At 43.2% G+C, this 21011-nt stretch overlaps 2 protein-coding genes across 8 annotated transcripts in view; one reads left to right on the forward strand and one right to left on the reverse strand.

Moving 5' to 3' along the window:
• The window catches only part of RAB3GAP2 (RAB3 GTPase activating non-catalytic protein subunit 2), a 93366-nt gene extending 84905 nt beyond the window's left edge, over positions 1 to 8461 (forward strand). For both annotated transcript variants that reach the window (XM_027609748.2, XM_027609749.2), the window contains 7 exons: positions 1977 to 2012; positions 3079 to 3153; positions 3447 to 3665; positions 6238 to 6327; positions 6580 to 6801; positions 7908 to 8066; positions 8273 to 8461. In XM_027609748.2, the coding sequence (XP_027465549.2) occupies positions 1977 to 2012; positions 3079 to 3153; positions 3447 to 3665; positions 6238 to 6327; positions 6580 to 6801; positions 7908 to 8066; positions 8273 to 8428 (957 nt within the window). In that variant the 3' untranslated portion in view covers positions 8429 to 8461. The remainder of the gene's footprint in view (positions 1 to 1976; positions 2013 to 3078; positions 3154 to 3446; positions 3666 to 6237; positions 6328 to 6579; positions 6802 to 7907; positions 8067 to 8272) is intronic.
• The window catches only part of IARS2 (isoleucyl-tRNA synthetase 2, mitochondrial), a 77183-nt gene that overhangs the window by 7527 nt on the left and 48645 nt on the right, over positions 1 to 21011 (reverse strand). For 2 of the 6 annotated variants that reach the window (XM_027609751.1, XM_027609754.1), the window contains exons 17-23: positions 19799 to 19924; positions 18824 to 18955; positions 17900 to 18006; positions 17003 to 17148; positions 16087 to 16277; positions 13363 to 13507; positions 11901 to 12028 (exon numbers count right to left, since the gene is read on the reverse strand). In XM_027609751.1, the coding sequence (XP_027465552.1) occupies positions 11901 to 12028; positions 13363 to 13507; positions 16087 to 16277; positions 17003 to 17148; positions 17900 to 18006; positions 18824 to 18955; positions 19799 to 19924 (975 nt within the window). Of the gene's footprint in view, positions 1 to 2056; positions 2117 to 8842; positions 9071 to 10584; positions 12029 to 13362; positions 13508 to 16086; positions 16278 to 17002; positions 17149 to 17899; positions 18007 to 18823; positions 18956 to 19798; positions 19925 to 21011 lie in introns of those variants that run through there. The other 4 variants (XM_027609752.1, XM_027609753.1, XM_027609750.1 and 1 more) reach the window with 4 other exon arrangements.

Here is a 21011-nt window from a genome sequence, read left to right on the forward strand (position 1 = left end):
TTTAGATTTTAAAATTTATGCCCTCATCTTTGTAGTTGCTTCCTCTGCATCTCCTCCAGTAGAGCTAGGAGTCAGCTACTCCGTACAGTTTTTTAAAGCACTCAACCTGGTATTCGTATAACAACTCCCTTTTTTTTCCTCACTCACATTTTATCAGTTCCTTAATTAAGTGACATCATTCCATTATTACATATGACAAGCAGCCTAAGTAGCGTTAGGAACAGACCTCACACGCGGGTGCAGGACTCGCCGCTGCTCCCCCCGCTGGGCACCAGGGTGGGGCGTGGGGGGGCCTGGTCAGTGTTCCCAGGCCCGGCAGGAATGTAAGCGGCATCAGGTAGGCGGGTGTCAGGAGAGTTGGTACCATAATGACACCATGTTCTTTCAAATGTTCATGGACGGACATTCCTAAACCATGAGCACTACATTCAGACCCACTTTGGGCCACCGCTCCCCTGCAAATGCTTTCTTTGCTGTTACTGGTAACACGTTTTTCTAGTTAAACCTGGTTTTTCCCCATGTGCTCACCTTCCCGGCCTGCTTCAATGTTGTTTGTCCCCAACTCGCTCCTTTCGGCCTTGCTGCTGCCCTTGCGTTCGCCTTCCCCTCCAGCTGCCATCTTCCGGGAGAAGAGTAGTGTGTGCGAAGCCTTTTAGGTGGTGTCACTGTGGTTTTATACCGCTCTCACATCGACAGCCACGCTTGAGCCTCGCGACGTGGCTTTGAATTTAAACAGTCCTCAACGAGGACGCAGAGAGTTTTGATGATTCATTCGATATTTATTATAAGTATCTCTTATATGCCAGGGACTGTGCTAAGTGCTGTGGTTGCGGAGTCGCAAGTCCCAGCCGCTGCCCTCCAGGGACTCACAGCCTAAAAGGTAGATAGGGTGCTTTGGGGACTGAGAAGAGGAAGTTAAAAAACGCGATAAAGGGAAGGCTTCTGAGCTGAATTGTGGAGGATGCGTGAGTCCATGGGAAGCTGTAGGTGAGAAGGAAACGTATTCCAGCAGAATCCATATTTGGCTCAGGGCTGCGAGGAGCTTCGTGTGCTGGAAGCACAGGCCGGAGGAAGGAGCGGGAAGCGGAGCAGGGAGTATTTCCTGTGCAGACTGTGGATTTGGGGTTTTCTAACACTGTGTAAACTGCCCAGCATAGGGTCTGGCTGCTAGTGTGAGGGCTCAGTAAGTGGTAGCTGTGATTTTATCTTAAAGACACTGGGGCAGTTGTAAGCAAAGGAATGATACATTCACATTTGCATTTTAAAAAGATGATTCTGGCAACAGTGAAACATGTTGGGATTGGGATGGCCCGAGTGTGGTTGTTTGAAGGCCGCTGCAGTGATCTCAGTGAGAGGCAGCGAGGCAGAGTCCTTGGTGCTGGAGTCCCGTCTTCCCTGATCGATCTCCTGCCTCCTAGGAATTCTTACCAAGCCATGTTCCCGAAGAACAGAACTTCATCTCCCACTTATTACCCTGTTGTATAAACTATGCAGTAGAACTCACCAAGTACTTACCGAATCAAGAAAATCATCCTGTTTTCTGAGCTAGGAATATGACTTCTGTCCACACCAGATTGTTTTTCCTTTTTTCTGACCACTTAACATTATTGTGTATCCTTATCAACAAGCAAAATTCTTAGGTGCTCTTTATTCATAGCCTTGAGTTTGGTTCTGGATTTTAAGGCAACAGTTATTTGTACAAAGTGAGGACCAGATTTTTAGTGTTTTTTTTTTTTTAATTCAAAAATATTATTTCTGAAAAGGATTATTTTGTGAGCCCAGTGATATATTTTTCATAATATATTTTTAAGTTCTACCACAAAGTTAATTGCATTTTGTAATAAATGAATAGAACCAACATTTATTTATAGCTGAGTTTTTTTAATTTGCTTGCTTTTTTACTTCCTATAGTACCATAGTAATGCCTTTTTATTTAAATTGTTAAATAAATATAGTATTTTGTGTCCTGTTCTTAGGTTGGAAAATCACCAAAGGACAGGCTATGCCGAAGGGTAAGTGAATCTCCCTTAACTGGATGTGGAGCTGTTCATCCTGCGCCTTACGTAGCACCTCATTCACTGCAGGGGTGGACTTTGCCTTTTACCATTTTGAAGACCTATCAGGAGATGAGAAACATGGAAGGACAATATGATGTTAAGGAAACTGGTCATGAACTATGGCCAGTTTTAATTTACCTTTCCAGATTGTCAGGTCCCTTCCAACTAGAAATTTATAACTGCAGCACCCAATGTCCCATGGAAGCAGATGCATGAGGGAATTTTATCTACTTTATGTAATACCCATTGTACAAATGGTCTTCAATAAGATTCCAGCCCACGGATGCTGGGCTTCTGTTTGAGGCTGGTGATTAAGCAAAAGTTAGCACTTTTGCCCAGAACTTTGGAAACACACACACACACACACACACACACACACACACACACACACACACACACACACACCCCTTTGGAAATACACACACACACTGAATGACGCAAGGATGAAGTACTTAGGATGTGAGGGATTTCCTGGTTGTTGGGTTTAAAGAAGGTGGTGAACGCAGGGGCACCTTGGAGTCAACAGGAATGACCTGTTGCCCACAGCACGAGTGTGGTCTTTAGCCCACAGGCTTGGGGATTCTGGTTTTGTTTAGAAGGTTCAGTTCTGTCCCTGAAAGGCGCTCTGCGGCCAGACCAGGCTGTTCCCTGACGACTTCTCAGGTCGGGCTGCCATGTGGCATCTGACTGCGTACCATGATTAGCGTACCTTAGCGAGCTTGCCCGCGACCAGCAGCGCCACGATCTGTGGCAACTGATGACACCATGTCTTTACGATACATGAACACCAGCTTTTATGAAGCCCATGGCGGTACCATCTTTTTTAAAGCCTAATTTTAAAATCCATTGAATCTCAAGAAAGAAATTAAAATGTGCCAAAGCCTTGACTTTCAAATTCTTGCCTGTCTGTCCAGCGTAGAGTGTCCATTGCATAGGTATGCTGTGTTCTGTTTTTGATTTTTCTGGTGGTAACTGTAGCAGTTTTGCTGCAGGTGCTAATCGTGTTCCTTTTTATAAACAGGATGTGGGGATGAGCGACACAGCAGTGACCTCTTTCCTTGGCTCCTGCTTGGATCTTCTTCAGACTTTGATGGAGGTAGAAGAGGTCTATTTCCATTCTGAACCTTCTCTAAGATATTAAACGTTTTTAAAATCATTGGACTTAAGAAAGGACTCTAGAAAGAGGTTTTTTTCATTTATTCATTTCTAAGTTTTGACTTAAGCCTCGCCCCCCAAATAGCAGTTTCTTATGAAGAACTAGATTTGATTTTTTGTTGTCGCTTGGGGGCCTGGGGAGAAAAGGGGTTTGCACTTTCTTCCTTGTAAGCACATTAAGATACTTATTTGCAAGCTCGTATTTCTCCAATTCTGAATTCTCCAAACGTGTAGGCCGACGTTAGCCGGGATGAAATGCAAGCGCCTGTCCTGGATACGGAGGACGCATGGCTCACGGTCGAAGGACCGACCTCCATAGTGGAGCTGGCCCTGGAGCAGAAGCACATCCACTACCCGCTGGTGGAGCACCATTCCGTCCTCTGCTCCGTCCTCTATGCCGTTATGAGGTTTTCTCTGAAGGCCGTGAAGCCACTCTCACTCTTCGATAGTAAGGTGAGGACCTCGGAGGCCTTAAGAGCCGTCTCGGAGCCAAGGGCTTAGCAGGTGCGGGCAGGACGATAGGCAGGACTGTCTTCTGTAATCCAAGTTGCTCAGTGCTTCTGGGACGTGTAGGGGGTCACTTGCTGGGGGCTCTCTGCTCGCTGTTCTCTACCAGGCTGCCTGTAATTCTGGCTTCCCTTAACTCTTCCGGTTCCAGAGTCTTGCCCTGTCAGCTGTCTGCCGTTCTCGTTTTGCATATTCTCAGATAGACCCATTTTCTCCCTCCTGGGTATCTCCAGGCCCGACCTGTCACCTGAATTTGAAGTGTATATTTCCTTTTTTTTTTTAAAGATTTATTTGCTTGAGAGAGAGAGTGCATGAGCGCGAGCAGGAAGGGCAGGGGGGGGTGAGAGAGAGAGAGAGAGAGAGAGTCCCCAAGCAGCCTCTGCTCTGAGCACAGAGCCCAACACAGGGCTCGATCTCACAACCCTGAGATCATGACCTGAGCCGAAATCAAGAGTCAGACCCTTAACCAACTGCACGCCCCTGAAGCGTGTATTTCTATCGACTGTCTCTCTTCGGATGGGCTGTGCGACTTGAGACACCTCCTATCTAACACACCTCCACCCCTCAGCCCCCCTGCCCTGGACCTAAACCGCTGTTCTTCCTAAACCCCTGTTCTTCCTAAACCCCCAGTAGAGTGGGTGCTCACTTGTGTGCTGGTGCAGATGGGAAACCTTGGAGTTCTTGAAACTTCCCTTCAAGTCCCACATTGACTGTAAGTCATTCTTGTCGATTCTTCCTTAAATCACATCCGTCCATTCCTCACCGTCACTAGACCTCGAGTTTTTTGTTTTTTTTTTTTTTAAATCCAAAATGAAGTGCCTAGCTCAGTCCTCCCCCCAAAAAGGGAGTTTGTGAAACCGAACACATCCAGAACTGGACAAGCACAGCGGTCTCAGCCCATATCGTGCTGCGGTGCCTGAGCCCGCCTGGGCCTCATGCAGACAGAGGCAGTGCGGTGTGGCTAGTCAGTCAGGACCCTGCCCTGCCATTTACTAGACTAGTGAGTCTTCCTGCGTTTCCCCTAGCCTCCGCTTTCTCATTCGCAAGTGCTGATTCCAGGGCCTACTTTATGGTTGTTGTGAGGGTGAAGCGACATACTGCACATGAAGGGCTTAGCAGTGTCTGCAGCATAGTAAATACTAAATGGTGTTACAGATGTGCATACACATCCCCCACCCCAAAGGCCCCCATGTAGAGCAGACCCTTATAATAACTAAGATCGCTGGGCAGAAACTACAGGGTAGCAGACTATGTGTGAGTATGTGGAAAAACTTTTAAGATTTTATTTATTTGAGATGGGGGAGAGAGCCGGGGGGGAGGGGCAGAGGGAGAAGCAGACTTCCCGCTGAGCAGGGAGCCTGATACAGGGCTCAACCCCAGGACCCCAGGATCATGACCTGAGCCTAAGGCAGACGCTCAACCGACTGAGTCACCCATGGGGGCGGGGGGGGCGCCCCTGTGGAAAAACGTACAGCCCCTGATGTCCAATTTGCAGTGCACTAAAGGATGAGGAGCTTTATCCTAACTGGCAGTCACACTAGGTGACCTACAGTCCTAGATAGTTGGGTCTAGAAAGTCCATTAGAAGGTACCTGGGGTGACTGTCTGTGGGGCAAAACACAGCAGCCCGGGAGATGGGGTCGTCTGTTAACCCAGATGGCCTAGCGAGAAGTGGGAGGCCTGGGATGAGAGCCTGGGCCTTCCCAGCTTCCCAAGGCCAGTGCTCTTTGCTCCGTATTACATTTCCTTCCAAGGAACTTCTGAAATCCAACTTTCTGAAGTTCTGCTTTGGCTCTTCAGATACACGTCTGTTCTCTTAAACAGGGCGTCTTCAAACAGTTGAATAAGTGTGTTTAAAAGGATGCAGATGAGTACACGCTAGGTCTTAGTTATCGGTTATTGCATAACAAATTACCTCAAAATTTAGTGGCTGAAAACATTTTGTGGGTTGGGAATGTGTGTCGCCCCTTATTTAGGTGCCTCTGGCTCAGAGTCTCTCATGAGTCTGCAGTTAGGGTTTCAGCCAGGGTTGCCGTCCCATCTCAGGCCCCCACCGGGGGAGGCAGGGGGATCCACCTGCAAGCTTACATGATTGCGGGCAAGACTGTTCTCGCCACAGGCACCACTCCCAAAATAGGGCAGGTCACACCGTGGCAGCCGGCTTCCCTCACGGCAAGTGAGAGCGAACAGGAGCACCCAGGGCAGAAGCTACAGTCCTTCTGTCATCTAAGCTTGAAAGCGGCACTAGCGTCCGCCTAATTCTGTTTGCCAGCAGTGAGTCCAGCCCCCTCTCAAGGAAAGGGGACGGACGACACAAGGCATGCGTACCAGGAGGAAGCGGGGTCATACCTCAAAGGCTGCCTACCACATACTAGATAATTGTTATAAAAATTAAATGAATAAAATTCTAAAATGTTACTGTTCAAGGAGAATCAACCATGAGTTACTAATTAGATGACTTAATTTTTTAAAATCTTTGTCCTTCCCTTCCATTTTCTTTGTCTTTTCTTTCTCTTTAGGGGAAAAATGCTTTCTTCAAAGACCTAACTTCAATTCAGTTATTACCTAGTGGGGAAATGGATCCAAATTTTATTTCTGTACGACAACAGGTAAGTTACAGTTAATCGGATTTTTGTCTCTCAGAAGAAAGTAGTAAATCAAAAATTTACTTCGAGCTGGCCTCGAAGAATGACCACTTCCGAAGTATTCTTGAAAGCGACTTTTCCTTTCAATTATACGTTCCTTTTTGATAATTTCCACAAAAAAAGCCACCCTCATTGACAGGAAAGCCAATTACTGTGATTTAGACATTGTTTAATGATGTGTACTGACGGCGCTCTGTGTCCTTCTCCGTTGGCAAGTTCTTGCTGAAAGTCGTTAGTGCGGCCGTCCAGGCTCAGCATTCCGTCGTGAAGGACAGAGAGTCCTCAGAAGCAGCAGCGACCACTCCTTTTGGGAAAGACCAAGATTGGCCAGTTCTAGCTGTGGATTTGGCTCATCACCTTCAAGTTAGTGAAGATGTGGTTCGAAGGCATTATGTGGGGGAGCTCTACAACTACGGTGCGGACCATTTAGGAGAAGAGGTAATGTCACCCTATGAGTGCGAGGTGGGGGCTCAAGTCACAGAAATTATGGTTGGAGTAAAGAATCCATAAAGTCTCCAGTAAAGCTTTTTGCTTTTCCTTTTGTTAGGACTTATAGGCACAAAAACAACAGAATATTAAATATAAAACTGTAATCAAATTCCTGTTCCTGGCCTGTGTTTAATAAACTCCTACAGTGTGCCAGGCCTGTTCTATGCAAAGGGCCATAGCGGTACCCAAAACAGACAGGGTTCCTTTCTCGTGGAATTGATGGTCTGCTGGTAGGAGCAGAAAAGTATGCTGAATTTTTCTTTTTTCTTTTTTTTTTTTTTTGAGAGCACGCAAGCGGGGAGGCGGGTCGGGACCAGAGGGAGAGGGAGAGAGAAATTTAAGCAGGCTACGTGCCCAGCACAAAGCCTGACTCAGGGCTCGAGCTCACGACTCTGATGGAAGAGTCGGACGCCCAGCGGAGTGCGGTGCCGCAAGCATGCTACATTTCATACCGGGTGGTAAGCGCTGTGAATATAGAAACAGGATCGTGTTGGAATCAGCAGGAGCTACTACGATATGGTGGTCAGAGGGGACAGCTGAACTGAGCCCCCAAGGACAGGATGCAGCCAGTCATGCAGGAGACTGACTGGGCCAACAGCGCTTGAGGCGGAAACGAGGGCAGTCCGAGGGCCAAGGCTACAGGGCCAGCGTGGGGGCCCGTACGTAGTGAGCGAGGATGAAGACGTCGGAGAGGAGGTGCGGACGTGGGCAGCGGTTACACCCAGCGTCTCACGGCGCACGGCTAGTCAGTGTATTCCGAAGTCCTTAGAAGGTTTTAAGCAGTCATGATGTGATTTAATTCCCTTTGCCAGAAACTTAAAAAATGACTCTTAGTGTCATGTTGAATCGAGGTATTAGGGTAAGAAAAATTCGGTAGTGGGCAGAAATTTGAATTTTGAACGCGAAATTTGATTCGGACTTTTTTTTTTCTGTTGGTTGTATACATGGCCGCAGCTCAGAAATGAACTAGACTCTTCACTGGCAAAGCCTTTCCTAGACTGAGTACCTCTGCCGACTCTTACTACATACACACTTGTCCGTGCTCCTTTCCTCAGGCCAGTCTCCAGGTTCACGACAAGGAGGTGCTCGCCTCGCAGCTGCTGGTGTTAACAGGGCAGAGGCTGGCTCACGCGCTCCTGCACACCCAGACTCGAGGGGGAATGGAGCTGCTGGCCAGACTTCCCCCCACGCTCTGCACTTGGCTGAAAGCCATGGTAAGTACGAGCGCGTGGGATCGGTCGGGTCACGGGGATGCTTTCTTATATGTGTATCTAATAACAGTTAAGGAGAAAATTTAAATTTTGAATTTAAGTTCGTTCTGAAGAATTCTTACTGGGAAATAACTATCCTGACAACTGTTAAGTGAGTAACGATTACTGTTGTGTGTAACTGATTGGTTATTCTCGTGTCCCATTTGCAGAACCCCCAAGATCTTCAAAACACAGAAGTGCCAATTGCAACGACAGCTAAACTAGTAAATAAAGTCATCGAGCTTTTACCAGAAAACCACGGGCAGTACAGTTTGGCCTTACACCTCATTGAAGCTGTGGAAGCCGTATCTATGCCTTCTTTATGACGCCCGCCAAAAACGGTCTGATTGTGTGCCTAGAACGTGAATTAGTGCATGGTAGTTTTACATAGTAAGATCTGGAATTTTACGGAGGGAGTATGTCTTTTTTCTTTTGTAAAATGAATAAAAATACATACTACTTTTTAAAAGTGTAGTCCTGGCTAAATTCCACTCCTTTGGTTAATATTGAAGATAAAATATAAACAAATACCAATTATACCATTAATTACTAACACAGATGTTTTACTGTTTATTTCTAATTTAAGCACTTAAATAGCTTTATGGGTAAACTTTGTTATTTCAAATGGGTTATAATTTACAGATTATGTTCTTATTATCAGATTCTATATTTCGTACTCAAAATGTTATTGTTATTGTAAATTTCAACTGTGTTCATTATAGTCCCCATCAGTAAAATCAGAGAAACATCCCACTCGCTTTTGTTGTTGGCATGCTTAAATCCAACATCCTGGGCTGCTGCCTGGAGTCCTGGATGCAGACAGGTTCTTTCCCAGAGGTTTATGCTGCCGCCACCGGAGGAGGATGGCCTTGCTTTGGAGGAGGAATGGGTTCGAGATCATCATATTCATCAGAAGGGACACTAAACGTTAGAACCCTTAACCTGTTGTCCTTGCCAAAATTGAGATTCTGAGACGCAAGCAACACAGCAAAATTAATTACGACGTAAGTTAAGATTTACTTTTTGTCAAGATTTGAAGTTGTATCCACATCAGGTCATTGTAAAAATGTATTATCTTGTAAAATTTATGTTTTAAAAAAGGCAAAGATGTTAAAAATTTAAGTCGTTTATTTTTCCTACAAGTGTTTAGAAATGTCTGCTTCTGGGATATGGTAACGTTATCTGTTCTTAGGAACAGTAAAGGCCTAGTGATATCATAGCTCTGCAAACCTACCTCACAGCTGGGTTGAGAGAATAAAATACAACTACTTTTGTACCCTAGAGTGCCTAGAGCAGTCCAAGTGCTGAATAATTATTTGTTGATTAAAACCAGATTAACCAAAACTCTGTAAAAAGTGTTTTGAGCTCTACAAATACCAAATATTTATTAGGGTAGACCTTTGGAATGTAGCCATACAGTGCAATTTCTGATCTCTGTCATGGATCACAGTTGTCATTCACAGTAACTCACGGTGATAGGGAAGTTTGTTGCTTCACTTACTTGTAAGAAGCCAGCGTTATCAACTGTATAAAGTTGAGGAGTAGGCCCCTCAAGGATATAAAGAAAAAATTCTCACGTTTGAGGATATCCCAATTTAACTTACTTTTAACTGAAAGATCACACCCAAATAAGACTTGTCTAAAAATATATTACCGTTTAATTTAAAAATCTTGAAAGATAAAGTTTTAAGAGGTCTTGGGTATTTGGGTGAGGGCCTGTAAGTCTGACCGAGGCACACATCGTGTACAGTAGCAGCACCGAAAAGGACCTTTTGCTGGTCCACCCTCCCGCCTCTGCTGGGATCTCCACTGGCCCATCCAGACACAGTCCTATGAGTTCTTGTAAACCTATCTAGCTTTATCTAGTCACGTGTTATGTGCATTCTAAGAGATTCGTTCTTCCTGTGATTTTTCTAAATATTCTGAAAGTAGTTATGTGTTTTGGAGGCTGGTCAAAGAAACTTTACATCCTCACTTGGATTCGATTATCACTTTTGGGGGAAGGGGGGCACCTGATAAACATGTTAGATAATAAAGCTGGTTAAACTTAATTCTCGTAGGACACACAGATCTGGGGATTGTTGAGAATATTAATAAGCTGAAATACGGTTCATAGGACCATAACAGATCATTGAATTACAAATCTGTAATTACATTTGTGATCCTCAAGTTTACCGTGCAAAGAATTTTAAAATTGTATTCTGAGTTATATGGTTAAGAAAAGCAGGTAAATATTTTACTGTTTCATCAAGGGATTTTAAAGTAAATCTGAGAGAAGAAAAGAAATACCTGTATACACATTCTGTACCAAGAAAGAGCCAGAAATAAAGGAATTAGATTGTATGTAGGATAGGTGATTTCTGAAACAAAGGTATGTTGCACTTTCTGATGGGAAGCCAGTAACAGTAGTGTTTTCCTAGCGAGAACTCCTGCCCGCCCCGCCCCCTGACACCTTTCTTCATTAACATTAAACAGGCATTTGTACCTTGTTAAATTCCACTTTATAATGCTGAAGGAAAACAGAAGTGTTCAAATAATCGTAACTTCTACATTACAGGTTATGTTTAGATGTAGAACTAGAAGAGCCAGATAAACGTAGGTGAAGAGGAACATATCAACAACTTTCTAAATGCTTCATACTTTTGCAAAAAGAAAAATAAGAAATGGAGAGAGTTTCACTCTTTGTTATAAAAATTCATCTAAGGTCAAAGTAAGCACTGTTACATTTAAATTGCTTTTTTTAAGTGGTTAATTACAACTTAAAATCAAAGAGAATAGATTTAATAATATTAAGCTTACATGGAATATAATGTTCACTTATGAGTTGCTCTGGTTCATTTCATTTATGAGACAAATCTTTTTAAAGTACTCCATGGCAACACTGAAAGCCCTCCCTCGCCCTGACAGAAATGAATTTGTTGGGCTTCTAAAAGTTAGATTTCTGCTGAATAGAATTAGCTGTCCCTAGAAAGGTTTTAATCCAATACTGAATTGTTTATAAAATGCTGTTATCTATTGTAATGTACTGTAAGTAGTGACATTCTGTACATACTTCTATTTTCTGTGTCCGTTGTTGTGAACTTATGTATATTAGTGAAATAAATTTTCAGCTTTCATGTTGTTTCAACATTCATAAATATCAGTATTAAGATTTTCTTTTCCCTCTTGTATGGGAGTAACAAGTTTGGTGATTTCTTTCTAATGCACACAAAAAACCTAGCTGTTGTAAAAAGGATGATGTTCATTAGAAAGGCAGAATGAAATCACTCTGTCTCTTACGGGAAACACACCTCTTGCCATTCTCCTTCAAGACTCTATTTTTTACTTGATTTTTACAACTTCATCAGTATCAGTAAATTTCCAGATGCCTTTATTTTTAGACGTTACAGAACTTAAATATGGAGTCAAGCAGCTTTATAAAATAGAAAACATTTTCTGGTCAGCCACATTTAAAGTCAAACATACCCAATGTCTCTGTTCTGAATAAATCCATTATGGATATATTGAGACCCATCTGCATATTTGTATTTTTCTGCGTGTGTGTGTGTGTGTGTGTGTGTGTATACACACACACACACACACACACACACACATTATTTCTTATCTGCTACAGGAAAAACTTGTAATTCTGAAACTTGACCATTATCCTCCACCATTTACTCTTCCCCTCATTACCTACATCTAGGCTTTCCTCTTTCCAGTGTTGGGAACAGTCCCTCTGAATTCACGCTCGCTGCCGGCAGGGTGCTCCTGCTCAGGGAGCTGTCGACGGCCGAGTGGCTCTTACTTTCCACTCACCACTTCCGTGCATCGGGGGCAGAGTGCATCTGAAGCCTCAGCCGTGTACTTCCAACAACGGGGGCATTTTTCTTTGGTAGTTGGCATGACAATTACTTTATAGGAAGACTCTTCACGAATATCCCCACCTGTGAGAGAAAGATACAGGAAGACTGACAGGCCGTTCAACTTGTATCTCTTTCCTGAACGGTTCTGCCAGGGTTTTCTTTTTTCAAAGCTTTCTCCCTCCCCTGGGGAAAGCTGGTCAGTACTGCTTCATCTGCCACATTATGTAAACAGCCATGACAGTGGACTCACACCCTGACCCCTGAGGACAGCTGAGGAATCGGAGACCCCGAGTGAGAGGGTAAGTTCCCCAAGTCACAGAGTTCTCGATCTCCTCAGGCAGAGCAGGCCTTCTAGCTCTTCAGCCGGGCTCAGTGCTGGCAAATTACACTGCCTCTCCAGCTACACAATTTTTTTAAAAAGCCAAATTATAGTGACCGCTGCAGTGTCCCCACTTAAACCTTCTTGGTTTAGGGGCGCCTGGGTGGCTCAGTCGGTGAAGCATCCCAACTCTTGATTGCGGCTCAGGTCATGATCTCAGCGTCAGGCTCCGAGTGGGATGTGGCGCCTGCTTACAATTCTCAAACTCTCGCTCCCCCTCCCCTCCCTCCACCTCTCTCTTTCACACCCCTCTTAAAAAAAAAACAAACTTGTTTTAGATGAAAAGTAACAAATTTCTCCACTATTAATACTCTTAAGACTTCAGCCTAAATATATACAGTGAAGAAAATTATTTTCTAGCCATTATACAGAGAATGTACATTAACATTTTGAAAAGCAAGTGAGAATCTTTACTACAGGGTCAGTGCTTCCAGGCCTCAGACTTAAACTGATGCCCATAAATGAGCCTCCCGCCTCCTGATGGCACCTAACAACCATGAGGAACACAGGTCCCCACAGTATCTGCGGCCATTGTCTGTTACGCGACACGCCTCCACACCATCACTGAGAATGAAGTAGGCGGACAAAAGTCCCGTATCGAATACCTACCAACTGCCTGCTTGTGAGATCCCACTGTGGGAATGAGTTCCATAAAACTTCTTCCTTAACCCTTCATGAAGATTGGCGAAATCTTTTAATATAGGGTGTGCAAATAAATTTCCGAGTCCACAGTGGGGAAGGGCAGGCTAGGCAGGGCCAGGACCCTGAGTGAGGCCAGCTGGCGTCACCTACGATGACCACTATCCACAGGACAGGGAGGAGAAGCGCTCTCCTCTCATCAGTCCTGTGTTCCCAAGATCATCGCGTAGGACACTTCTCAAAGCTGGTTTAGAAACCTGGCCAGTTTCCATAAAAAGATGTATTCCAAGAACATACCTGCCTTTAGAACACACCTGATCCCCTGCAAAGCTGAAGATGACCTACGATTATCACTCTGTTCTCCAAATCTCACCTGTTACCTTCCCCTCTTCCTTACCTTCTAAATTGATCAGGAATGTCCCTTTGCGCTCTATTACATCTGTAGTTACCGATCGTGGTTCCTGAGAGAGTAAAGTCGTCTGGGAAGCCATCATTAGCTCGTTCAACTGAGAGGTGCTGGAAGTCTCCTCAGCTTGTAGCATCTAGGAATAAGCATGTTAAGGTTACTGTCTAAATGTTTACTGCAAACTGAGGTTAGACGAATTAACAATGCAAATTCTTGTATTCAGTAAGTGACCCTTTAGTATCCTGATCTCCTAAGCTAATCTATTAAATCAATTAGAAAAAGTTTTTATTTTATTTTTGAGTGGGGGGAGGGGCAGAGGGAGAGAGGAGGAGAGAAACTCATGCAGATTCCCTGATGAGCAGGGAGCCGGATACGGGGTTCAATCCCATGACCCTGAGATCACAACCTGAGCCAAAGTCAAGAGTCAGCCGCTTAAACGACTGAGCCACCCAGGCGCCCCTAGAATGAAAAGTTTTAATTAAAAATTTCCAGGCAATAGTATGTGCTCTCTATATAATATGCTCTATGCCAGGCACTTCACTATGCCAGGTGCTAAATGTCCATTACTTCTAATCATCATGGTGTTTCTTATCCCATTTTCCAAACGAGGAAGCCTGTTCCAAGGGGTTAACTACTCACGGTTCTCAAGCAGTAAGTGGTGGAGCTGTACTGCTAGCCCAGGTCTGTGAGCCTCAGAGCCCAGACTGCTTTTCCCTGTGTCCGGCCTCCCACATTAGGAGAGGTGGTAAGATACTATCTACATAGACCTGCTTTTAGCAACACAGACCAAAGGTGCCAACTGAATAAAGCACAGAGCTATTCTCAAGTACAATAAAGTTGGATGTTTGATAAACATTTTTACACTTTTCATTGTAATTCTGATCTTCAAGATGAGTTTATAAGCTAATACAGACATTCCTTTAAAAAAAAAAAATCAAGAGGCGCCTGAGTGGCTTAGTCAAGTGGCTGACTCTTGATTTTGGCTCAGGTCGTGCTCTCAGGGTCATGGGCTCAAGCCCCGAGTTGGGCTCCGTGCTGAGTGTGAAGCCTGCTTGAGAGTCTCTCTCTCTCCCCCCTCCCTCTGCCCCTCTCCCTCTGCTCACACACTCTCTCAAATACAAATTTTAAAAAACTCAAGAAAAAAACAGGAGACTCAATGAGATTAGTTTTAACAAATTCATGCAATTAGTAATTCATAGATTCAGAACTCCATCTGACAGCTACTTAGTGTAATTCCTAGGAAAAATACATTATTTTTAAAAATCCCAAAGTATTTTTTCCAATATAAATGATCCAAATAAGCTGTATTTTTTTTTAGCTTAACTACTCAGAACTAATGAAGTCAAAAGACACAAGACATGTAGGAGAAAAGCCCCATACCAGGCTGTGTAGCCTTAGCTAGGTCACAGTTTCAATGGTCTTCAGTTTCCTTGCTCACAAAATAAAGGAGTCAGAGTCAAACCCTTCTCAACTTATAAAAATTTTAGATTATTTAGAGAGAGAGTGGGGGGGGGGCAGAAGAAGAAGGAGAGAGAGACTCTGACTCTGCTGAGCACGAGCCCCACACAGGGCTCGATCCGGTGACCAAGAGCATGACCTGAGGTGAAATCAAGAGTTGGATGCTTAGGGCGCCTGGGTGGCTCAGTCGTTAAGTGGCTGCCTTTGGCTCAGGTCATGATCCCAGGGTCCTGGGATCGAGTCCCACATCGGGCACCCTGCTCAGCGGGAAGCCTGCCTCTCCCTCTCCCACTCCCCCTGCTTGTGTTCCTGCTCTCACTGTCTCTGTCTCTGTCAAATAAATAAATAAAATCTTAAAAAAAAAAAAAAAATTTAAAAAAAAGTTGGATCCTTAACCTGAGCCACCCAGGTGCCTTCCAACTTACAAATTTTAAAATGTGAATATCTTACTGAAATTATCTGCTGTCTGATCAATAATCTCCTACAGACTGCAAGTCTCAAATCTTAATTACATTACTAAAAATTGAACCTGAGCTTACCAACCAATTCGCAATAATCACGCCTCGGATAAACCTCATTGGCTACGATACTGCCATACCAACCAAGTGAGATGGTCATTTTTAGAAAACTATGATAGCAGTAAAACTTTAAAAAACATATTGTCAATTCTCTTCTCAAGCATTAAAAAGTCTTGAGTCAATATGTTAAGCTATAAGCCAATGTGGCCAATGAACAATTAAGAATGCCAAGAAGAAAACCTTGATGGTTCTTTTGGAAATAAAAATAGGAGGAATGCTTTGAGATGGCATGGTAATTTGCTGGAGCAAAGGAATTTTCTTCAAATCTCCTGAGAAAAAGATGGAAATCTTCTTTAGATTTGTTTTGAACCTGGTCCAGATGGACAAAATTCTCAGAAAACTAGATCCTTAACACAAAACCCTCAATTTTTGTGTATTGTAATAATAATGTCATCAGTTTCTGTCACTTACCTAAACAGCCCCGAGGATTTGCATTTCAAATAGGACTTTGTTGCACCTTGCCTGTCTCAACTTACAAAGGATGTAGCAACAGAATACATGTTTTGTAGGAGAAGGGAAAGGAAGCATAGAGAAGGAGGAAACAATCTGTGATAATACCAGGATTACAAGATATCTAAAGTAAAAAAATCTTACTTATACAGAGATTTTTAAAAGCCAAATTTCAGGTGAAAGTGGTAGGATACGAACATCCCTTCCAAAGAGACAAACTGCTACTCACCTCTATTATCTCAAAAAGCAGCCCAGGCTCGATCACAAGGATAACCTTGTACTCGGCTGCATTTTTACCAGGGATGCTCCCAAGAAATGAATCTCTCATGGCGCATGTGCTCTCTATGGCTTCCTCTAATCCAGGCTTCTTCCAGATAGAACTTGTTCTAATCCACCCAGTACGAAAAACACTCTGGGGTTCTTTGAAAAAAAGAAAACAGTAATAAAAAAAATAAAAAATAAAAGTAGTTTACATATATTCCAAACTGTATAGAAAGATCTAACCATTAAATATTTACTATTCATGGGAAACAAGAATTGATACTTACGGTAAGTATTATGGAGCCATTCTAAATGCCTACCATTTATATTCACATTTTGAAATTTAAACAAAGGATAAAATATTATAGTAAAATCCCAAAGGAAAAAAGGATGCCTAGAAGAAAATAAAATAGAAAAAAATAGCCCAATATTGACAGTAGTTGTCTTTGGATAGTAAGACAAATCATGAGTGACTTTTCCTCCTCTTTCTAAATTTCTATAGTTCCTAATTTTCTATAAGCTTAATACAATCACAGGGGAAAGACTATTATAAAAATATTCACTAAAAGGCCCTACACTTGGTTTCAATAAAACCTAAATCATAATTTCAGACACTGATAAAGGTATTTAAGAAACTGATCTTGCAGTACGGTCAAGCTGCCCGCACGCTGCAGAATGCACTCCCACGGTGGCCTGAAGGCTGTCTGAAATCCGTCCTACTCTGTGACAAACGAGGGCAAAGGACTGAAGGACCAAGACATGTCTTGCCACAAAGCGCTCACTGTAGACGCGGAAGTACCCCTTCCACGAAACAGATGAGATCTGAGGTTGCGGTCCTCATCAAGGGCCTTTCTCCTCTCAGGAATCCATCAAGTACTCCTTACCTTCAGTGTAAGGCATGTGCTGGAATACTTCTTCAGCCAAGTGAGGAAGAATGGGGGCAAACGAACGAACCACGACGTCCAAAATTTCAGCTAACACGGTCTGGCAAGAGCGCCGTTTGGGGTCACCTGCATGTTCACAGTAGAGCCTGAACGAGAAGCATGTGCTCAGCAGGGGCCGTTTTATACACAGAGGATGCAGAGGCAGGATGCGCCTCAGGCGGGCTTCTTCCTGCCGCGGGGCGAATCCTACAGCTCGGCCCACCGTGGGACTTAAGCAGCAGATACTCTGTCACCTAACTGTCCAGCTGAGTCCTCTACCCCACTTCCCTCCCCGGAGGGGAACCTCTCTCAGCAGCTGTGCCACAGGCACCGCGAGGCTGAGACGGCTAACCGTGTGTTAGAGGACAACGGAGACATTAGCTGATGCTCCTTCTCTTCCAATCTTAGCAGCGTGTTCGGAGGGAGTCCCAGTCCCTGCGTGTAAGGTCCTTGAGGTGCTGATGGCCTGGGGCCGACCCTCACATAGGCCTGGCTGCTATCGGTGAGGACCAAGCACCAAGCCTTCCTCTAAAAGCACATCACTGACCTACACAATGTGTCACCACGGTAACAGGTGCCTGTATATTTGTCTCTCCTCCTCAAAATTTACAAACTCCCGAGGATAGGTGCTACACTCCTCACCTCATACTGGCACCTATTCCTTCCTGAGCACTTACTTTCTCAAACACAGCACAAAGCACATTCCTTATGTTCTCTCTCTTCATAATCACATTATGAGGTTTGTATTATCACTTAACTTGAGAACCCAACTTCTTAACTGCACAATGTCACCCATCTTGCTCGCCACTATAGACACTCAAGAAACAGTTGAATATTTTAATATTCAGTCATACATACCGGTCTTTGATTATGCTGAAATAAAAGTTAGAGAGCTCTCTGGTATAAAATGCTCGTAACAGCCGAACAACTTTTCCAAAATCGTACTGTTTATATGCATCAGTAATCTAGGGAACAAAAGCCAATAAATTTGGAAGTTGGGGTATGCCAACGAAAATGTAAGTCATCATGAGCAAAATATGTACCTTTTCAAAATATGTTTCAAAGGCAGACAACTACAAAAAAGGAGATACGCAAGAGTGACTGAGGATCTTTCAAACATTTCTGGATATCAAATTCAACTACTGTCAGAAAATACTGAATATTCTACTCTTGGAACTAGATAAAACACTCATCAAAGGAAGGGATCAGGTTTAAACTGATAAACTACACCATTTTAAAATAGCAAAGAATGCAAGTTACCAATGTTCCCTCATTTATGCCTGAAAAGTAAAAGAGGGCAAAAATCTGCAGGTATGTCTCTGACTTAACGGTACATGGAAGCAACCACATTTCCAATTTTTGAGAAAACACACATTATCTTTGTTTATATATAAATGAGAAGTATCTTACAAAACACATAGGAATAGTCATTTCAGTTATTTCTATAGTTTGATGGGTTCATCTGCAGATAAAATACCGCTCTACTTTATTCCTTCTTGTTGGAGAAATACATAAAGCAGATCTTGAGAGAAAAATGTGGTCTGAGGCCTGGGCCTATGTTTCCACCAGGTACTGATAGTCTTTTGAAAAACCAGGAAAAAAATCCTAAGATTTCATACCTAAAGTCAACCTCAGAATGTGTGGAATTTATCAAGTATAACTCTTCTCACTGCAGTCGTTACTATTTCTAGTAGCATCTATTCTGCCTGCACGCAATTCCAATTTCAACATTTGGCAGTACGGATATTTCTATTTCCCAAGAACTTACTAATTCATACTGACCTTGTTTGCTAAGCCCTGCAGTAAGTGCAGCATGTACTGGTCTACAACATACATACTGTTAACAGGGACGGAGTCTGTTTCTGGGTTGAAACCAGCGACATTTCCCAGAAGAAAGCGGAGTGTGTTCCTGAGCTATTAAGGTTGAAAAAAACATGCAGTCAAAAAATATACGAGGCCTTCAATTCTTGCTGAAAAGTTATTTTATTTTTCTATAATTTTTATACAACTCATGTTACTTTCTTAATGGGATACTGTTTTAAAAAATATCATTCCTAAATGAGACTACAAATGCAAAAAAAGAGACTCTCATTTCAATAGCCAAGTTACAGAACGAACCCCTGGACTTTACACATGAAGACTGATTTTTCATTATACTTCTTTATAACCTTATAAAGCCAAACCGCCTTTCGGTGGCCCGGTTTGTTCATCTGTATAGGTAAAAATATTATTTTCACCTGCTTCACAGGCAAAAATAAAGATGAATGGAATAAATGTGAAAGGTCATTGAGCACATGAGAAGTATATGAAATTAGGGGCGCCTGGGTGGCTCAACTGTTAAGTGTCTGCCTTTGGCTCAGGTCATGATCCCAGGGTCCTGGGATCGAGCCCCGCATCGGGATCCCTGCTTGGCGGGGAGCCTGCTTCTCCCTCTCCCTCTCCCACTCCCCCTGCTTATGTTCCTTCTCTCGCTAGGTCTCTGTCAAACAAATAAATAAAATATTTTTTTTAAAAAGTATATTAAAGTATCATTTTGTATTATGCTATATTTCATGAAGTATAAAAGACAACATATAAAGTTTTTAGGATTACACTATTAATATTTTTAAACAAACAGGATTATTTTTAAATGCTCACAACGTGTGGAAACTCATTTTCCATTGCTGTTTTGCAATACCAAACAAAATGTTCCTCATTTTTAAAAAAAGTTATTTAGCTGACCTTTTATTCAGAAACAGGAAGAATAATGACTCTGACCTTGCTAATATCATCTCTGGCAGCATTAAGTACAGATGGACTAATGGTCACTTCAGTGAAGACGTTGGACTCCGCTACCCACCAGCGAAGGACATCAGCACCATAGGGAGGCTCCTTTTTTTGATCCTTTCAGTGGAGAAAAAAGACATGTAAACATATAAATGGCTTTCAATTCTAATTAGGTGATCAAATGTTTTAGGTATTCCTCCTCAGAAATATCTGAGCACAACTTGGGCATCAAATCCCCCTGCACTGTAATGAAACAGGGCTAACAATCTCAGAATCAGCTGCACGTAAACCACACTGCGAAAGCGTGCGCTCTGCGGTCCCACTGCTTGTGCAGACGCGGGCGTGTCTGCACACGTCCTTCTAGCACAGCTGGGGCCTCAGTGGAGCCCTGACGCCTCTCTGAGGGAGGAAGGGGAATAGAGGGGCTGCTTTTCCCTTCCGGCACTCCCCAGCAACTCCACATTCAGCAAGGATTCCTGGACAGGAGGGCAGTAAAAAGCCAAAGGAGTAAAATAACAGACAAGTGATTTCTTTTCTGAAAGCAGCTCCAAAAGAAAGCAAATTATTAGCAACCCCAGATCTGATGTCCATCAATGATTTGCTTTAAAGTGTATAATTTCCAAGAATATAATGAAACATGAAGTTGCAATCTCATTTTTTTCTTACACTGTTTCCATGTAACTGTAAATTTTTGTTTTTTTAAATACATTTTCACAAATTTTTGAAGTTCCAATTAAAAGAAGGGATCAGGCGCCCGGATGGCTCAGTCAGTTAAGCATCTGACTCTTGACTTCAGCTCAGGTCATGATCTCAGGGTCATGAGATCGAGCCCCGCGTTGGGCTCCATGCTCAGTGGGGATTTTCTCTCTCTCCTTCCCTCTGTCCTTTCCCCCTGCTTGCGTACATGCTCTCTCTCTAAAATAGATAAATCTTAAAAAAGGGGGAGGGAGGAGGTGGATAGCATGGTTCAGGACCTAATTAGAGATTCAGACCTGAAATAAGCCAATGGGGCCACAATCCCAGCCCTTCTCTTTTTCATTAAAATCATTAAGAGTCTAGATTTACACTAAGTTCTACTCCTGAACCCAGTACTACACTACATGTTAACTAACCACAATTTAAATAAAAATTTGGGAGGAAAAAAAAAGTCTAGATTTAAAACATGGTAAGGCATCTGCTATTAGCATAAAAGATGGTTGTTGTT

Source organism: Zalophus californianus, chromosome 10, assembly GCF_009762305.2.
Source record: "Zalophus californianus isolate mZalCal1 chromosome 10, mZalCal1.pri.v2, whole genome shotgun sequence".
NCBI lineage: Eukaryota > Metazoa > Chordata > Mammalia > Carnivora > Otariidae > Zalophus > Zalophus californianus.